The 20,714-nt window shown below is 42.3% G+C and overlaps 1 protein-coding gene and 1 long non-coding RNA gene across 2 annotated transcripts in view; one reads left to right on the plus strand and one right to left on the minus strand.

The window, feature by feature from the left end:
* Nucleotides 1–610: 610 nt before the first annotated feature.
* Nucleotides 611–2,431, minus strand: LOC119699588. Its single transcript, XR_005256475.1, has 2 exons — nucleotides 1,382–2,431; nucleotides 611–1,076 (listed from the first exon to the last, which is right to left on the minus strand). It is a non-coding gene; the product is annotated as an uncharacterized LOC119699588 (long non-coding RNA).
* Nucleotides 2,432–2,612: 181 nt separating this feature from the next.
* Nucleotides 2,613–20,714, plus strand: part of SMS (spermine synthase) — a 44,790-nt gene continuing 26,688 nt past the window's right edge. The window contains exons 1-2 of the mRNA XM_038133272.1: nucleotides 2,613–2,810; nucleotides 16,279–16,399. Of these exons, the coding sequence (XP_037989200.1) occupies nucleotides 2,759–2,810; nucleotides 16,279–16,399 (173 nt within the window). The 5' untranslated portion in view covers nucleotides 2,613–2,758. The remainder of the gene's footprint in view (nucleotides 2,811–16,278; nucleotides 16,400–20,714) is intronic.

Consider the following 20,714-nt stretch of genomic DNA (forward strand, 5'->3'; position numbering starts at 1 on the left):
TTGATCTTGTCTCATAAATCAATCCCTTCATCTCTTTAATTATTTTAATTGCTCTTTTTAAAATTCCCTTCAGTGTAATTTTCTAACAGGAAGATTCCCAAAAATATCCCAGGCATGACCTAGTTAAGTATGCACATAGTAGACACACCAAAGAAGTGGTAGAGAATTGTGTCAGTTCCTTCCTCAGCAATGGGATCCTCCACAAGGAGGCTTAAATTCTGTGGGCCTTCTTTTTATGCTTTTCTGTAAAACCATATGTAATTTACTTATATGTTTGCTTTCACTCCTACATACTGAGATTGAAGGTTTCTTCCTCTTGTGGGATGTTTTCCTACAGCTCTATCAAAGTTTCCAAGATGAACCTCTTCTTTTTCTTCTTTTCCACCCTTTATTGAATTTGTTCATGTTTTGCCAGCTTTCCCAGTTCCAGCTAACCCAATGAGCAGCTGCAAAAGCCATTTATGCATAAGAACTATCCTTTAAGTCAAAGTTTAAGAAAGAAAGACTTCATACTGTTCTTTGTAATAATTCATTAGCCTTTTCAGCTCTTCAGCCCACTACAAAATCACAAAATTCTCATAATTTAAAAAAGGACACAGTAAAACCACTGTTCTTTTTTCCATGGCAAATTTAATTAAAGAGATGATGTTTCAACTTTCTCTAGGTGCCAGTCTGAAACGGTTGGCCTTCAACTGCAAAACTAATGCCAGGAAAAGATTTGGATGACATATTGATGTTCCTTTTTTTTTTTTCCTTCCCTGTACACCCAGGAAAGTTGTTCATGTGTATGTAAGGGCATAATTTAGCAAGGCTCTTAGCACGTATGAACAAATACATTTGGAGGTACTTTGGTGGCAGCATCACTATTACCTTCTTCCAATTATTCCATGATGGATAGATAATGTTGAACAGAACACAAGGTGCTGCTCCCACTGAAGAGAGTAAAAATCAACCCAGTAAGCTCTTTTATGGAATGAGGTAACTGAAACCACTGCAGCGGCCATAAGCAAAGGTGAGAGATGTAAGAGATTTAAAAGAGCGGGGATTTTACTGACTGTTTAGTGGCAGTTGCATGTCTGAAAAAAAAATGTAGAGAGATTGAAGCTGGCAGCAAGGAAGCATTGATTTTGGTTAAGTTAAAAAAAAAAAAAGAGATGGCATTAAGAAAAATCAGAATTTCTGATGTAATGGCAACAAGGATACACAAGCCACCCAAACAGAACTATGTAACTCCCTATAACATCCAGGACTGGATCAAAGACATTGAATGGGAACATGCAAAGCTGTATATTATAGGTAATTAATCATAAAATCCCCCAGCTTCTCATGAATGAGCTTTGTCAAATGAAGACCATCTGAAGAAAGTATAGTTAGTACGAACCTGAAGATGTCTGTGTGTCCTCTGATACACATTTCCAGTGAATGTTTCTGCTTTGCTCAGGGTGCCTGTGCGGAACTATAACTGTTCAAAACAGGGATACTGTTAAGTTTGCCCTGAAAAAAACCTTATTGAAAGTTATGGAAATAATCATGGTAACACATTAGATTACATACTAGCAGTTACTTGTAAATATCTTAATTTAACTGTGGAATCATGTGAAACCATTGATGCCATGGCATTGTGCAAATCCACTCTCATTCATGCAATAAAATTAAAGGAGTCTGCCAGCTGGCAAAGCTCCTAGTGACTGACACAGCCAAACATCTTCCCCTGTTCTCAGCACTGGTGAGGCCACACCTGGAGTCCCATGGCCAGTTCTGGGTCCCACAATTCAGGAAGCATGTTGAGGGGCTGGAGCATGTCCAGAGAAGGACAGTGGAGCTGGAGAAGAGCCTGGAGCACAAGTCTGGTGAGGAACAGCAGAGAAAGCTGGGGTTGTTAGGCCTGGAGAAAAGGAGACAGAGGTGACCTTATGCTCTCTACAATTCCCTGAAAGATGACTGTAAGATGGATAGGGCTTGGTCTCTTCTGCCAGGCAGCCTGTGAAAGGAAGAGAGGACACAGTCTTTATCTGCACCTGGGGAGATTTAGGTTGGACATTAGGAGGAATTTCTTCACAGAAAGGTTAATGGATTGGGCGGCCCAGAGGGGTGGTGGAGTTACCATCCCTGGATGTTTTTAAGGAAAGACTGGACGTGGCACTCAGTGCCATGGTCTAGTTGACATGGGAGTGGTCGGTCACAGGTTGGATTCGATATCTCAGACGTCTTCACCAACCTAATTGATCCTGTGATGTTGTGATGCTGTGATCAGTCCTGTAGCTAACTACTTCTGGATACTATTTTTCTGGGCTTGTAATTGCATGTGATTAATGAAATTCGTGGCTTCAGCCCGCTGTTTTACAGTTATCCGTTATGAATAAAAAAAAGACTTTAAACAAAAGGCTTTAAAGACTCCCAGGTCGTGGTCCCTCTGCAGGAGGGACAGCGGGCCCGCTCCGTGCCCACGGCGGGCAGCAGGTGACACACAGCAGCCCCACGGCCGCTGCCGCTAGGACCGCGCCGCTGCCTCAGGATTTCAGGGGGATTACGGGATTTCAGGGGGTGGATGGGCGGAGGTAAATCGCACCCCCAAAGGCTCTCCGGACACGCCGAGCGGGGTCTCCGGGCCCGCCGCTTCCCCGGGCCCGCCCCGGCCCCGCCCCGCCGCGCTCCCCCCCGGCGCCGCCGCCGCCGCCGCGCATATAGGGCCGCTCCGCCGCACGGGCCGCGCCGCCGCCGCCGCCGCTCCAGGCATGGCACAGGGCTCTACCTCACTATGGCAGCAGAAGCGCGGCACAGCACCCTGGACTTCCTGCTCGGCGCCACAGGTAACCGGGCTTGAAGACCGCACCTTCCCCACCCCACCCGCCCCGCTGGGTGTCTCTCCGGGGCCGCCGAGGATGAGGCCCGCGCGGGCGCCGCCTCCCCCCTCCGGCCCTTTCCCCGGCGTTCCCGCCGGGCCGTGTTTGTCTCCGGTACCAGCCTCCGTCCCTGGGCAGGCGGGCGGCCCGCTGCGGCCTCCTGCCCAGAGCCCGCCGCGGCGGGGGCTGCACCGCCCGGGGGGAACCGGCGGAGCTGGGCCGGGCCGAGGCGGGCGTGCGGGCTCTCCCGCGGCGATCCCGGGCGCCCCAGGGCGCGCTTTCCCCGCGGGGGCAGCGCGGGCGGGCGGGAGGCGCCGAACCGCGGGGCCGGGGGGAGGGAAGGGGAGCCTGGCTGCTGGCGAGCGGCCGGGCCGGGGCACCCCCGAGGCCGCCCCGGCGCTGCGGCTGCACCGCGCTTGAGGCGGGTGCGAGGAACCGGGCTGGCGGCTGCCGCCGGGCGAGGCGGGAGCGCGGTGTCACCGCGGTGCTGCTCGAACCCGGTGGAGAACGCTGGAGATTAGCGCTGGAGCGCCGGGGCCTGACCCCGCGGGTATCTGCAGGGGGCACGCTCGGGCCGGGAGCTGCGGCCACAACCACGTTTGCCGGTGGAAGAAGGGTTTGATGGGGGAAGGGGGGAGCTGCCGTGGGCGCCAAAGCGCCTCGCTGAGAGCTGAGCCAGGCCGCGGGCTCGGTGTGGCCTCCCGGCACCCGCCCCTGAGCCGGCCTGCCCCGGCGCCGAACCCCTTTCTCCTTCCCAGTTTGGTGCGAAGGCAGCTCCCTGCATCTGCGGACAAAATCTTTTAAAAGCGTGGTTTGAGAAGGAGGTTCCTGACCACAGAGGCTTTGCTTCGGGCTGTGCCCTTTGTGGCATTGCTGCATGTGCGCTTCGGAGAGCCGGGAGCAGGAAGGGGAAGGTGTTACTGCAGTTGCTCCCAGAGTGTGCTTTCGGGTAGCGTACTGTGGTTTTCACACTGAAAACCTTTCGGTTTCCCTTTTACACTGAGGTTTTTTTTTTTCAGGGTGGGTTAGCCACTCTAATGGTGACCTAATGGCAGATGAGGTAGTCCTGCTATTTTCCTTGCACCTTGTGCTTGACTCACCTAGTATGAGCAGAATTGGTAAGCTAGGCTAGTGTAAAAACTAGTTTCATAGAAACCAACCAGCCCCCACAATGGCCTCTTTGTCACTGTAGTTCTCTGAACTACCATGGGTTCAAAAGTTAAAACAATGACTGGCTTCTGCAGAAGGCTTAAGATTGCCAGGGTTAAAGTAGGTGCTTTACCTATGGCTTATTTATTGAAAATAAGCCATAGGTATGTTAGCTCCTCTATGATATAAAAAGCAATGCTGTTAATTAGAGAATGTGGTAAGGACCTTAACAATTGCTTTGATTTTAGCTAGGATTTTCCATTTTCCTTTACTTTTGAGGGCAATGTTTGCATCATTGTCTGACCAAGATGGATGTACCTGAATGGGGATGGATTGATGGACCCACTGTAGAAGTGTTGCTGGGTAGATCAAAGGAAGGAAGAAGCATTATTCCCTTCTTATGTTTTTCTCAGCAAAACAGCTATCTTCAGTGAGACATGAAGAACTTTCAGCAGTGACAGCTCAGTAGTTGGTTTGTACTTCTTACGTGGAGTTTTTCCTCTCATCTAGTGTTTATGGTCCAAAGCACAAAGAGTCATCTAAATAGAAAAAACTGGTGCATGTGTAGTTTGTGTTACAGGAGTTAAACTTTATAGTTTAATCATAGATTGTCAACTAATTGAGGTTTTTTTCCCCAAATTAGGTGGACAGTTAGACTTCTGAATGGTCTGAAATGCCATGAAATGGCATTTATTTAGTAAAAATTACATGTGTGGTTTTGGACCTTCAGATCTTGTGAGGATAACATGTTTTTTCTAGGTCTCAGCTAAAGCTATTGCATCTTTCCTTCTGGAGAAGGCAGAATCTGTAAACTTGGTAAATGCACACTCCTTGTTCCTCAAAACATTAGCGGTGTCCTTGTTTTTTACTTATGTGTATTTTTGTATGGGTATTAATATAACAAAAGTTGCCAGCTTATCATGGATGGGTTAAAAGGGACCTTAAGTGCTACCTGCTTCCAAGTTCCCAGCCATGGGCAGTTACACCTTGGGCTAGGTTAATTACACTGATCCACATCCAACGTGGCCTTGAGCACTTTCAGGGATGAGGTATCCACAGCTTCTCTGTGCAGTCTATCCCAATGCTTCACCACTCGCACAGTAAAGAATTTTTTCCTAACATCTAACTGAAACCTATTCTCTTTCACTTTGAAGCCATTCCCCCATGTCACTCCAGGCTCTCTTTCAAAAGTTTCTCTTTAGCTTTACGTTCCCTTCAGGTACTGGAAAGCTGTAATTAGGTCACCTTAAAGCTTATCTTTTCTGTACTGAACAATCCCAATTCTCTCATCCTTTCCTTGTAGGGGAGATTCTCCATCTCTCTGAACATCTTGAACTTCATAAACTCTGGACTTGAGCAGGTCCATGTCCTCTTGTGCTGGGACCCCAGAGCTGGAGATAGCGCTTTAGGTGGGGTCTCACCAGAGCAGAGGGGCAAAATTCCCTTCCTCGCCCTGCTGCCCTCAGTGCTTTGGATGCAGCCCAGGACACTGTTGGTTTTCTGGGTTGCAAATGCCTCACCCACCAGCACCCCCAAGTCCTTCTAGGCAGAGCTACTCTTGATCTGCTCTTTCCCAGACTTTGTTGATACAAGGAGTTGCCCAGACCGTGGTGCAACCCTTTACCTTTGGTCTTGTTAAACCTCATGAGATTCCCATGAGCCACTTCTCAAGCTCATCCAGATCTGTTTAGATGCCATCCCATCCTTCAGGTGTGGCAACCATACCACTCTGCTTGGTGCCATCTGTAGCTGATCTCTTTTTCTCTGTCATTAATGAAGATACTAAATAACTGCTGCCAGTATGGACCCCTGAGGGGCGCCTCTTGTTACTGATGTCCATTGGAACTCTGAGCCACTGACCATGACCCTCTGGATGTGACTGTCCAACCATTTGCTTGTGCACCAAACAGTTCACTCACTGAGTCCAGCTCTCACCAATTTAGAGAGAAGGATGTGGGGGATTGTGTCAAAGGCTTTACAGAAGTCCACATAAAGGCATCTGTACTTTGTAGGAAGGTTGTACAATAGTTTGTTTCATTGCAATGCATCTTGCAATAACTGTACGTGGTAATGGTGTGGTTTTTTGTTTTTTGTTTTTTTTTAAGAATCTGCTTGGTCTGAGTCATTATGCATGGTTGAAATCTGTATATGTTTCTCACTGTTCACTTTTAACATAGCAGCTATCCAGTGGCATCATTGTAGTTGCCTGCCATCAAGACTGAAGATGATTATAAAGGCTGAGATGTAAATAGTTCTCTGGGATCTGTTTATCACTTTGTTCTCTGGTTTGTGTCTCTTATCTTTATGCTCAGTCTTCTGAGGTTCTCTGTGAGTGAAGGATGGAGGCTGTCTGTCGCTGACAGGGAGAAGATCCACAGGGAACAACTCTGCATGAAGAAGATGGGATTTTGTTATGTGTTAATTCTTGTGCAGCTGTTAGCAACTGCTTGTGCTGCAGAATGGTGTGGGTTCTGGTGGGTTGTTCTCACTGGCTGACTTGCTTGGCATGTTACAAACCCGTTCAATAACAGCCCTGGTTCCTTCAGGCAGTCCAGTTGTCTTGGAGTATTGCACTGTGGAGCTTGTCATGTACATTCTTCAGGACTCAAATATACTCAGCAAGAATTGTGAGACTGTTAACTCTTATGTAGCCCTTTCTTAGTGTTTGCAGTCATCAGTTCCATGAGGTTGTTGGAAATGCCAGCAATGTCAATAAAAATGTGGGTCTGGGAGTTAGAGAAAACAGGTCCTCTTGTGTTGGTTTGAGATGGGGGAATGCAGTGCTGCCTTGGGAATGGGGTTGCATGAGATGGTTAAAGCCATGTACTTCTGCTAAAAGCTGCCAATTTTTTCCAAACTTTTCAATAAATTCTTTTGTGTACTACAAAAATCTGTATACTGTTAATAAAAAGACTCTTTTGCCTGTCTGTGTGCTGTCCTTCTTTTTTTTTTTTGTGTACTAAAAATGTGTATACTGCTAAAAAAAGGCCCTTTTGCCTGTCCTTGTAACTGTTTCCTCTAATTAGGCACCTCATTCGTTTTTTTAGGAATAGTCAATTAAAAATATAAGCAGGGGTGAATCTTTTGATAGCTGGATAGCACAGCCTTAGTTTCAGTAATGGTCTTCTCAAGAGCTGGTTAAATTAGCAACTCTAGAGTTCAGCCCTTTGAACAGAAGTATTTTACTTATCTGTGACCCTGGAGATAAACAGACAGCTTTAGCAGGCCAACAGCATAGTGTTCCCCATCCTAAAATACAAGAAGATTATTTTAACATTTATAAAAATGGACACAGCTCGCTTGCCTTCTTTAATTGGGGCATAGAAAACTTTAGTTGTAGTCTTTTTGTTAGTCAGAAGAGATGAATTTGAGACTCCTCAAGTTACTTAGTTTGAGGACTTTATGAAAGTGTATACATATTTGATGCCTTATACCTGTACAGAGTTGATTTTAAGTTAACTGTATGTTGTAAATCTGCTTGCACATGGGAGTTTTTTTATCCATGCATGAATGTGTCAATAAAGTTTAGTGTTCTTGGTGGTTAATATTGAACTCGTGTTCTTCAGGTTTCTCTAAGGCTGGGAGGAGAGATAATGAGAAGACTCTTGTGAGATTTGGGCTCTTCAGTTCAGAAAGTTGTTTAGAAAGGCAGATTAGTTGGAAATCAATTTGAAAGGTCTCCATGTTTGCTGTTTGGGATTATTGCTGGGGGGATTATAAATGGTGCGTGGTACAGTGGCACAAACTGTTGTGCCTGTCATACTGAGGGCCAGGACACAGAGGAGTGAGCTGGTGGAGGAGAGCAGTGGTTACCTGAGTTGGCACAGTTACCAAAAACAATGCTTAGGAAGCTCTTGGGTGAATTACACACTCTGGGAATGCTGGGGTTGGAGAGAGTGCAGGTAGGGCAATGCTTAAATTTCAGAAAAAATTTGAGTGTGAGTGTGCACACGATCTGATTTTCCTCAGATTGATGTTTTTAAGGAGATAGAAAGGAGGGAATGACCTTTTGTAGGCTGAGCATCCTCTGTCAGTAGCTTGCTTCCTGCCAGCAGGGTTGGGTCCACTGCTCAATTCTGACACTGCAGGGGGGGAAATATCTTAACTATCAGGTGTTCTGAGTTACCCTCCTAAATATTCTTTCAGCATTGAAGTTTTTACTTAGGCTATCAAATTGTTAAATATTTGAACTGAATGCAGTTAAAATAATGTTTTCATTCCTGTCTTTGTTTGGATTGGAAGTCTTAATGTTCTTCATGGAGCAATACTAAAGTTTTATGTGCTTATTTTTGACTGTGTTGTTCTAAACTTTTGAAGGGGGAGGAGACTTGACAAGGGTTTGAGTTTTACACCTTATTAATAAAGCTTTTTTGTTGAATTTCCTTACTTTAAGAAATAATTAGGAAAGTGGTATTCTGAAAGGGTAATCTCCTGGGAAGAGGAGTGTTTAGGAGAACTAAATACTGTGGGCAGGGGGGTTGGGGGCTGCTGCATTGGCTCTTTCTTGCTACTGTCTCTGAAATCTCTGCCCTAACTTCTACCTGGCAAAACACTGCGTGAGTTCAGTTGCTTGTGTTTTGAGCTGTGTCTTGCTGTATTAAAGACAGTTTGGAACTGGTGCTGGTTTGCTTTATTTACCAAATAATCAACAGTTTTAGATGTTGAGTCATTGTTCATCCCATAGTAAGTATGGGAATAGCAGAGAATGCAGGAAGAGATGACTGGCATTGAAAACTTGTGGTTTCTTTCTCAAGTCAATCTTGTGTATGAAGGAGCAAGAAGATATCAAGTTCAGTATTAGTCTAAGCCTAAGATTATAAATAAAACTCATCAATAAAAGATTTGAGCACTTACCTATATAGAGAGTTACTTTTAATTTGATGTTCTCTGGTGGGTGCTTTTGTTGGCAGATGTCCTAGAGATAAGTCTTTGTTTTTTTCCTGTGAGACAGATTTTGCTTTTGTGGCTGGAGCTGGCTGCAGTTAGCTGTAAAAATATGTTAAGTATATTTGAACTTCTTGTGAGGGAATGGTATCCCTGATCCTTATAGCTAAATTTGACTGGTTCTGTCAAGCATTGGATTGTCTGAAGTGCTGAAACATCTGATTGCAGTGATAACATGCAGTTGACAGGCTTATCTCCTTACCTTATTTATTTATGGTATGTGAACAAAATTTGCTGACTCCTTAGCTATGATCTGTATGTGAAGACCATGTAAATAAGATTAGACAAGACTCAGATGTCACTGGAGCTTGCAACTGTGTTATCAACCTTTGCTAAAGGTGTGTTTGCAGCTGCAGTTCAGGAATGGGTCTGTTTTGGTTGTGTTTCCTTAACAGCCTCCATGATGGTGTGGGCTCAGCCTGTGCCTTTGTCTGGGCTGTTGTGAGCTGAGCCCTGCAGGTCTCCACGGTCTAGTTCTGGCAGGCCTGGACCAAGAACTGGCCTGCTGAGTGTCAGAGCACAAATGGGGCTTGTCAGGAGGTGTTAATACAGGTATTAATAGCTTTCCATTTTTAGCAGTAACGACTGCTATGAATTCATTGCCTGCTTTTGTTGGTTTCTAGTTTTGAAGATTAAAATGCTTTATGACTGGAACTCTGAAAATATAATTATCTGATTCTCCAGCATGATGTCAAGTTCTCAATGGCTGCTTGCTCAGACATGAAGGAGCTGTCACCTGCAAAGGTGAAGGCTAGCAGTGTGGGAGTGTTTTTGGTGAGACTCATGGTTGGAGGCTGTCGAGCAAATTCTTGCTGGAAATGAAGACTGCTTTTGACACATCTGTATTTCCCATTTCAGATACATTTCTCTGACCATGCCTAATATCAAAATCCTTGAAAGGAGGGCAAACTATAGGACAAGTACTATACTTAATATTTTTCTAGAAGATGCTCAGATCATAGGTGATTAAAGTGCTTGGAAGATGTAAGTGACTGGAAGAGCTGATATTATTTGGACATGCTGAAGTTCTGTTACCAAGTGTGTTTTCTTCCCTACAGCTTTTTTTTTTGTGTGTGTGTATAAGGACTAAGGTATTTAAACAGATGCTAAGGTTTAAAATGTGAACAGTCTTTGTATGCCAGTTGGTGGACTTCAGTTGTGTGCTACTGGGAGACAAATGAAGTTTAAGGCATTGAAACTACGTTTGTTGATACTAAGGCTCAAGTGAAGGTCTGTGTTGTTTGGGGATTTTTTAGGAGTTACCAGAGAATTGCTTTGTGATCTGTTGTGCTCATTTCCAGAAGATAGGCATTTAAAAAGTTAACTGTAGAAGGATGCCATATCATTACTAACTGCAATTAGCCAGATATAAGAGAATACTTTTAAAGCATATATTTAATTAAAAATAGAGAAAGAAATAATTTGTAAATGTCAGAGTGAATGGGGAAGGCTCTACTAGTGATTGATAATATGGTCCCTAATGTGCTTCCAGACACAGTCTTCTAAAATTTTGCCAAAAACTAAAAAGGGAAAACCCCTCTCACAGATCTCTGTGGTGGATTCTTTTTAGCTTTCCGTAATACGTTGTTCTGCTGGAATCATCGAGCGTGAGCCTTCAGGTATTGATGAATCTACAAGCAGAGGCGCCCTATATTTGCACAGTAAATTAGATTTTTGATAGCCCTAGTACAGCAAATCAAGTAGAGGAAGGGTGAAGGAATAACTTATTTTTAGTGTATTTGTTCCATTATGGAAGTGTATGGATCTCATAGACCTATATTTGCTGAAAACTTGAGATCTTCTATGGAATTCTCCTTTGAAGTGACTAGGGAGGTAATACAAAGGTGGTGGTAGTGCAGGGGAGGAGAGAGTGTTGAATTCTCCCTTTTGTGGCTGGGTATTGTTAATGCTTTGAGAGCTCATTCTGATCATGGTTGTTTTACCCACAATTTCCTAAAGGACCCTTGGATGCACAGAGTGACTTCTGTTGGCTGTGGTGATCTCATGGAAGTGCCAGTAAGTCCATGCACTTGCTGATGTGACACAGCATAGCTGGGTTTGCCCATATTCACTTTGTAGCCCATATTCACTATGTAGCTTAAAAATAGGAGAGGGGGAGATGTTCTGTGGAAATCTTTGGAAAAAGCAGCCTTCTACTCCTAACATTGTGTAATACATAATGCAATAGAGTGTGTGCACTAGGAAACTTGATGATCTGTTTTCTCGTGGATGAATGAGTAGTAGATGACTGTTTACCCCTGCTGCCCTTTTAAGCCTCATGCCATACATTATTTAGTGACTTCTGTGTCTAAGTCAACATAATGAAGATGTTCCCCATGGGCGCCAATTGATTGAAAGGAGTAATTTTAGTAAAATTTTCTGCTTCCTGTTGTTTTCTTCTTTTGCAGAGCTGGCAAGGACAAAACAAAGGATTTTTCCCGTGTGTGTGTTCTGATGGGAGACTTTGAAACTTAATACTCAGAAGGTGTATGTTCCTAAAGCCAGTTGTTATTCATTTGCATCTGTTAACATGTCAGGAAAAGGCTACCTGCTTTGTTCTGGGCAGTTATGAAAGCAGGGGTCTTGGGGTGTGCTTGGAGGGTGTACTTTCATTCTTGTGAGGCGTGGAGTTATTTTGTTGTTGGAGGACAAGGCTCAGCTTGGGCAACTGTTGGAATTCTGACTTGAGTTGAGCCTGGGATATCGCTGTGAAAACTTCTCCAGATAGCCTGTTTCCAACACCAGTGTGCTCTGCTCACTCATTTTGCATACAGGCAGGTCCTTTAAACTAGCATAAAAGAATTACAATTTGTAAGTTTTCTAGTTCTGATAAAAAGATTGCCACGCAGGAGTTGATGACTAAGTGATAACAAGTTATCTGTGAGTTATTATGTACTGCTGCCTGGTCACATACAGTGGGGAGGGGGACTTAGGAGGAGGAGGCAGTTGTTGACTTTCCATAAACTGTTTGACTTTTAGCTTTTTTTTTGGTTTTTATTTCTGTTTTCTCAAGTACTAAAAAAATCTAGGACATGGAAAATACATGGGAGCCTGAAGCTTCTTCTTGGCTCTGGATTTTTAAAGCTTACAAACAGTTTGCTCACCAAACATTTCTGCTGCACACCTCTTAATTCTTCAGTTTTTTCATGGTTGAGACTGAAATACAATATTGGCATTGGAAAAACGCCTTGGATCAGTCTGAGTGAGAGATTCCCTGTACACCTGAGAGCCTGAGGACACTATTTCCAGTAAGAGGTGGTGGTGGAGTGGGCCATCACTTGGATTGTGGTGAGCCCAGTGCCAGAGCAGTCAGGTGTGCAGCTGTAGCAGGTTGGAGGCACCCCCTCCTGCTCCCCGTCTTGAACTGTCCCTGGACCTCAGCTGCTGAGAAGTGAATCTCTTCTGTCAGGTGTGTTCCCTTCATCACTTGTATGTGGTGCACTCCCACCCTGTCTCTGTATTTCCTTTTCCTGTTAAGATTTTTGAAGAGTTTGAGTTGATAGGTCGAGTGTCTGTGTGCAGGGACATCAGACTTGCAAAACACAAGGATTTATTATATTGAAACAGCGTAAACAGCTCTGAACTGAAACAATATGCCAGCAGTTCAGCTTGCTATTTACTATTAGCATATTCTGCATCTTGATTCCTCATGTATGCTAACTCTTTAATGTATTCTTAATAAAGCACTTAGTTTGATTTGTTTCTTCACCTTTCTCTACTGAATATTTAGCTGCCAAGGCAAAATTCTACAGTTGCAGAATCATATAGAAGTGCTTTGATGTGTTTTATTGTTTTGGTTATGCTATATTCTCAATTGTTAGAAGAAATGATTGAAAATCAGGGTAAGAAAAATTTGAAGTTGGAAGTGGGGTGAATATTTTCAATGAGAATTAATCTGTTCCCATAGCTTATTGAAGTTTTGTTAATTCTAGGCCATGAAGAAGTCTTAATCCAGAATATTATTAGAGGTAGTCTAGCTCAATAGCAAATGATTCCAGCACTGAGCTCAAGTATCAGGGTGGGACCAGCCAGTGTTGTGCATGAGGTCAGACTTGGTGCTTACAGTGACTCTGGACTTTGCTCTCATGTTCACAGATTGCTGTCTATTACTGACTGCTTTGCTGCTCAAATTGAGAGGAACATCTGCAACTGCTGCAAGTCTTCTCTTCAGATGTGCTGGGGTTCAAAAATGTTCTGGCTAAACTGGGCATTGACTCTTTTGAAATGAACTCTCTCAGATCCTGTACATAGTGGGTTTTGCTCCTGTTCTCTAAAGTTGAAACTCTGGGCATCTTTCATTACTTCTGGCAAATAATTATCAAATGCCCAAACCAGTGTTTTATACTTGGTATCCAGAGTTTCTTTCTTTTGTTCCTGAATAACCAAAAATGCAATGACTACTTGAATAAACATTTAAATGTAGATTCAAAGGTGTTCCTGTTGTTTTAATCACCATTGTCCTATTTGCTTATCAGTGCTTGATAAGAGCATATCTAAGCTTGGAGTGAAGTGGTGGCAAGTGGATTTGGGTGAGAAATGCTGAGATTGCTGAAACTTCCTGATGCCTTCAAGCAACCACTTCAGGCCTCAAACATTTTATAAGGGAATCTCCAACTTGGGAGAATTAATTAGCCCTCCAAGGCAAATCTTGTGTGGTAGAACTAAAAGGATACCTGGTGAAAAGAGCATGTTGTTGTTTTAATTTCCTAAAGTGAACAGCATAATAGGGAGAGCTTAATCAAGCTTGTGCCTGGGTTCATAGCACAGAACTCTGTGGCTGAGTGATGAGCTGTGTGCGAGGGGTTGATCTGTTCATGGAGCAGAAGAATATCAGTGATGATTTGTCCTGCAGTGTCTGCCAGGATGCACCTAGCATGATTCCTTAAAGCTGTTGAAAACAGGCTAAATGTGTTACGAGTACTTCAGTTCTTTCAGTCTGTTTGCCATCTTGCTGCTCTCTTGCAGAAGCTGCAGAAGTTAAGTGGTTTGGGGGTTGGTTGGACACTGGTTCAATTTGGGTCTCATGTCATTTTACTCTTGGTCCTTGGAGGGTATGGCATGCATTAGTAAACAGGGTTTTTAATGTTTTTGTGGTGGTGGCTTAAAGAGTAAATGGTGGAAGTAGGCATTTGTTGTGAAAAAGAAGGAGAAGGTAAAGGAGTTGGGCAAGGAAGCAAATGCTGCTGAGGAAGTGGGGACTACATGTCTGAAGTGACAGAAATTCTTTGTGAGTGTACTGGCATTGGAGCAGGTGCTCTTAACCTTCTCCAGAAACAGCTGATGTCTGCCAGAACGTGCAAGTTCAAAGAGAGCATTGCAGATTTCCCTTGCGCAGTGCAAGGCAGAGATCAGAACCTGTTTAAGAACTCTGGCTCATAGTTACGGCCCCATTTATCTATTCTTTTGATGTCTGAAAAACATGTTGGTTTGATTGCTGGCCCACTTATTACTGCTGTAACCATGGTTACAGGGCAGACAAGCTGTGTACTCTGAGCCTCATTGCCTGTGCCATGGTAGAACCTGACACTGGATAGGAAGTCTAAAATCTTACTGGTACAGATGATGCATATTTTTACAGAGAGGTAGGGGAAGGAAGAAGTTTTATGGTTGTAGTGGACTGTGGTGTTTCATCAGTAGTGCTCCTGACTAAGAAGGTACCAGCAGTTAAATAATTCACTGTGATCTAACAGAATTTTAGTTTTGTTGGTTCTCTTTGGCTTTAGTTTGCAATGTGGAGTTAATGAGTGAGATTTAGAAGGTGAAAAATAAATCTACCTCAGAACATGCATCGAGATCAGATAGAATGAGCAGTAAGCAAAGCCTTCCAACTTCTGTTAAATATCCTTGGCTACTGGGGAATTGGCTTGCTCTTGATTTTGCTCGAAGAAAAGTAAGTACTCTGTCAGTTACTTCAGTCTGTCTGGTTGATACACTCAGGGGTAATTCAAGTCTGGGTTTATGGATGGGCAAACATAAGTTTCAAGCAATCAGATTTTTAGTTTAGTCTACTGTGGAGTTGGATAGAGATGATTGATTGAGGAACTTTAATTTATTTGGTATGGATCTTTTTTTTTCCAGTTCTTTGTAGCTTGTACAACTCCATTTTATCCTGAGAACTACTGCTGATTATGTCTGCTGGCTACCTTTACTGGCTTCCAATGTATATGCATTTTGGGAGCAGGGGTAAACCAAAAGAAGTACCTTGGGAATAACTCTTTAAGAAAGTCACAGTGGGGAAGATTCTCTGAGCTGAAGCATTTGGTTGAGAACTGTGTCTCCATACTAAGTGGGTGTTAGGTGATTTCTCTGGTAGAGATGCTGACTCTTGGTTAAATTGTTGCCATGTTGCATGACCGCAGTGGCTTAGTTCTGTGTTTGCTAAGTGGAAGTGATGCTACTTGTCTTACAGGGACAGCCTGTAAATTAAAAATGTTTTGATAGGTCCCCTCACTGCCACTTGTGGACTGTCTTTCCAGTTCTGTTCCTGTTCTGCTCAGTGCAATTTTAGGAGCATCCTCCACTAATTCACCTTGTCAATTCCAAAATGAATGGGCAAAGCTTGCAACTTGTTTTTGAGACACTTCTGAAGAAACTAAAATTGTTCATTAAAGCTATGTTGTGGGTAATAAAATGCCCCCAAAACTGTACAGCAAACTTGAGACTTCTGAATTTAGCATATTCTGTTTGAATAAATACCTTTATGGACAAATTATCAGCTTGCTTTTGAAGGTAGTTGTACCAGAGTAATGTCAGTTATTTCCAAGTGAGTTTTTGTGTGCTCTTCTGAGAGTTCTTTTCTGTAATATCTTGAAGATTTCAACTGGGGACTTGCTCTGGCCTCCATGTTAGAAGAAAGGATGTTCGTGTAGGGGTAGAGTGGATAGGTTAGTCTTCAGTGCCTTTGTAGTTACCTAGTATTACAGCCTAACTTTTGTTGAGGTTTCTTGTCAGTGCTGTGGGTTTTTTTTGGGATTGCTGTTTGTGTGTTGAGCGATTTTAAAAGAAATTATGTGAATAAAGACTTGTGTAGATTGTGATATAGTATATGATCAATAGTAGCCATAATAAAAATACTCTGATTACATCCATAGTAGATAACCATTTTTGCTCAGGTGTGAAAACTGATTTAAAGTTGTTTGGGTACCCATGCACCGAGAAATATCTCTGGGTAGATGAGGATGGGCAGAAGAGAAGATACATGAAAGAGTATGCAAATGGTACTTTAAGAAAAATTAATCCAGGCTTCCAGGAAAAACTTTGCAGCCTCTGAAAAAAGGCAGAAGTAACTTGAGTGGAAAATCCTCACTGATTTTTTTTTTTTTTTTCTCTCTTAATCTTGCAGCTGATTGTAATGCCGTTCTTAAAGCTCTACAGCCCATTTTTCAGGAGCAGGGAATGACAGAAACAGTTCATAACTGGGAAGACCATGGTTATTTAGTAACCTACATCAAAAAAAATGGCAGGTGAGTGGATTTTCTTTTGATTATGTTGCCACTGTCCTTCCTTAAAGTATTTATTTCTCCCTCTATTGGACCTTCTGTAGTGTTGACAGGGCAGGCTGGTCTTTTATCAGCCTCGTGTATGAAGTAGCTTTGATAAAGCAGAATATTTTTTCTAATCTGGGCTATGTCATCTTGCAGTTTGGATATCAGAAGGTTGAACTGGTCAGTCTGGTCTGTACCATAGAATGGCATCTTGGTCTCAGCACTAGTCCTTCCAGATGCAGGAAAGCTCAAGTCAGTTCAATGTATTTGTAATTTTCTGACCATTAAATATGTCTAAACATGTTGGACTCTAACCTTGGCATCTGAACAATGACAGCTTTGTGTCTGTGTGTATTTACATGCTGTTATATGCTTCAGATTCTCAAGCAGGTTCTGAGTAATTAACAGCATGATAAGGGTGGTTGGTGTCATTAGTGACACAAAAGGTGAGTCTGCTGGGACAAACTGATAAACAAAACTACATTCACTTTATTTCCTGATGCTGCTTCACAGTTAGTTGATTATGGTATACATTAATCTGGTCTATTTATAAGTAACTACCATGGTTTTATTGCACTGAATTTCTTTATTGTTATTCAGTTACCTGTTCTTGACATAATTGTGGCAGTTGCTGCTTTGGGGTTGCCTGTTTTCTGTTTTTTGCTGGTTGGCTTTGTTTTGTTTGGTGGTTTGTTTCTGTTTGTTTAATGGGGATTTTTTTGTGGGAGGTTTTTGAGACCCAAACTAAGGTACCAAGTAAGTGAATATGAGTCGTTCTATAGTTACCATTCTCAGTTGTGCTCTGTGAAGTTTTAATTATATTTCAGTTAGCTTTTCAAATGTGGCACTGGCTTTTTCTGCTCAAAATTACTTGTTTTTTATACTTGATGTGTCTAGAAAAACCTGTTCGTTGTATCTTGCTTTTATACAGCCTTGTTTATTCTGTCTTTAATTACTTCTGCTTTTATATTCTTCCTGAATAATTTGATCAACATTGCAATTCTGGTAACATTTGTCTCTGAGTTAGTAAAAAGACAGCAAAGTTGGTAATTCTCTACTCTGCTTCTATCCTTCCTCTCTATTGAGTTAAGCTTTCGTTTAATTCTCCTAAAAAGGTAATATCAAGATTCTACCAACTCTGAAGAATTAAAAGATAATACCTAAAAGTAAAAAGAAGTTAGAAGATTAAAAGGTTGGGTTTATTTGGTTACATGGCCTCATGTTGCTTTCCTGCATTTCCTTGAGTGTTAGAGGGACATGAGATGTGAATTCTCACATTGGGTTTTCTCTTTGCAAATTCATCTGATCATTCCCCTTAAGATGATAGCCTCTTCTAAAGCAGCCGTTTCAGAGTTAAATTGCCTGTCTTTTGATGTATTACAGGAACTTCCTAAAAACACTGTTTTGTTGCATAACTTTTCCAGGAGATAAGTCAACTGGCCCCTGGAAGCATCTCTGAGAAAGGTTCTTACAGAAAGCTAGATTTTAAAATATCTGACTCAATTGCTCTTGTTACACTGTCAGCTGAACACGTGTGTTGGGGAACTTCCTGTGAGTTTGGGACCTCAGCAGTTTTGTTTCCTCTGGTTATACAATGAGCCTGAATACTTTTTTTTTAAGGTAGTAACAGTATATTTCTGCTAGTGTAAAGCAGTATATTTCTGCTAAAGAGCAATAACAGTATACTTCTGCTAGTGTGGTTTGTATTTGATGTAGTTTCAGTTAACTTAAACAAATGAGGTTGTAAACCCATAAAACCCAACAGACTGGACAGTTAAAAACCTTGCAAAACAAACACATTTCACAAATTGTAAGAATGAACTGATGATTGTATGGATTTCAACTGACTAAATAAATAAAACAGAACTTGCTAGTTCTGTTTTAGTACCAGCAAGTTTGTCTGCACTTTCTCTTAGTACCTTAAAATATCATACATTTTAGTTAGCATAAACATATTACCTAACACAACTAGGAAGAAAGTAGCGAGGGCATGCAGGCTTTTCTTCTTTCCTTGCAGAACAGTGAGTGTACTTCATTTCCAGCAGCAGGTTTTAGTAAAACTTGAGAAAAAAGAATTGTGATGTAGGTATGTCATGAGCAGCTCTTGTAAGGATGCCTGACTACAACTTGTTACAAGCTCCCTAGAAGGAGAGATGGAGTGGGTGCTGTGAGAAAGGGTTTTGTGAGCATGTGCACACAAACATGTTTTTAGCCAGCCAAAGGTGACTGAGCCATTGCAAGACAGATGTGCAGTTGATGTAACAAGCTGGGTACTAATCCCTGGGGAAAATATTTGAGATGAGATAGTAATATGTTGCTAAACAGCGTCTGTACTCCAAAGTTTGCTGAGATAACCCCCATAGCCTGCTGGGTGCCCCATGCTGCAGTCTGTGGAATTGTGGGCCCTGCTGTTGACAAAAGTGTGTCTGACAAAGCCACCAAGTGAACAGCTCCATGGAGGGCTGCACTGGTGGAATGAATTTGAGCTGATTTGGGGATTAAGACCTGCTTTCCTGTTGTCACTACCAAAACAACAGATCCCTGTTCTCTTTTGTGCAAAGCTAAGCAAGCAAAAGTCATATGTGGCAACTCTACCTGGTCCATTTAGTTTGTGATTTGTTCTGACAAAAAACCTAATTGAGGGAGGTTCAGCTGAAGATATTTACTACGGGGTTTGTCAACACAAGGCTCTGGAGTGGGGCAGGGAGTGGCTCACTTGAGCCACTCAGCTTCTCTGAAGTGGTGGGGATGGATGCATTCCTCTCTGCTTTGCCAGCCCCCTTGCCCAAACCCTGCTTGGGGAGCAGTAGCATGTGCCAGAGTGCAGCTCTGTGTCCTGAGTTTTGAGTCTCAAGCGGTCTTGTTTTTCTGAGCTGTGTGTTTTTCCAGGTTCTTTCCAGAGTGGTTTGTACAGTCACATTAAGCAGCGTGCTTTTACTGAAATGTCACTATCTTGGACTAAACAGTTAAAGTTAGGTTTGAAACATGTGAAATTTTTATCTTATTTAATGTATATGTGACTTTGTACAGAGTCATACTGCTCAGTATATTTCAACAGATTGAGAAGTGTTGTTACATCTAAGTTGAGAAGAATCAAGCTAATCTTTTGAAACTGCTATCTTCTCAACTAATATTTTGTTTTAATCTCATTACTGCTTGTGGGCAAGTAGCCTTTTATTATACTGCACAGAGCTATGAGAGTTTTTTCCTTGTAAATCTGTGCTGTCTTTTGCCATGTTCCACCTTGAAGTTCTTCAAAAACCCCCAAAACCTGAAACTTGAGTCATGGTTTCTACAGCAGAAGAGTGTCTTTTAGAAAAGCTTTGACCTTCCCTATACCACACATTCATTTTTAACTTTGTCACCTGAGTTCTTGTTTAGGGAAGTATAACCCTACTGCATTTGACTTGACTATTCACAGCAGTGCCAGCTTTACCCAGTTGAGTTTGGTTTGTATGTCACAGAGATGCTGATGAATATGTTAACACTGTGAAGGGGGAGGGGAGCGTGTTTACTTTTTTCTTTTCTTTGTTAGTCTTTTGCTAACCACTCTGTATGCTAGACAGCATATTTTAAAGGAGCAGTATGAACATTCCTCAGCTCTTTGTTTCAGGCTAAAATGTTGTAGTTGCCGATGGAGTGACCCAGATTGTAAAAATGGGCTGAAGAATAGGAAGCAGTTGGTAGGAATCAGCAACAGCTACCATGGTGGCTTTTATTAGTTTAATTTTCTTATTCTGTAAAAGCAGAACTGGACTAGTGGTATAATGAAGAAATGTGATTGCCTGTCTCCTTAAGGTCTCTCAAGTACTTTGTAATTAATGTGAAGAACTTTAAAAAAGAGTGTTTTAGTTAAACAGTGTCATGCCAGTTTCAAAAATTTTACATTTTCCTAGTATAAGCACATTTTTATTTCCTGTGTCATTGAGTAGTTTGACAGGTGATGCTTTTAGTGGCAAGCTGTTTTTTAAATACTTGAACTATTCTCTTTCATAGTGATTCAAAGTTAGTCAGCAGATAAATGCTTTGGTGGGTAAAGAGGGGTTTGTAGGTACTTGTCTTTCTATCCAACTTTATTCTCTGGGTGTGGTGGATTGGCAAATCCTTTCTTGGATATGTGGGATTGCAACATTTCATTGTTCTCTGCAGTACAAGTAACTAAGGTAGGATGGTACATTTCAGGTTAGAATATTTTGATCTTTGCTTCCTAGTTCTGTTTCCAGCAGTTACTTTTTGATTTGTGCAGTTAGGAATTATTTGTTGACGTGTGATATTTTCTGATGTTCAGGTGCTA

This window comes from Motacilla alba, chromosome 1, assembly GCF_015832195.1.
Source record: "Motacilla alba alba isolate MOTALB_02 chromosome 1, Motacilla_alba_V1.0_pri, whole genome shotgun sequence".
In the NCBI taxonomy this organism is placed as follows: domain Eukaryota; kingdom Metazoa; phylum Chordata; class Aves; order Passeriformes; family Motacillidae; genus Motacilla; species Motacilla alba.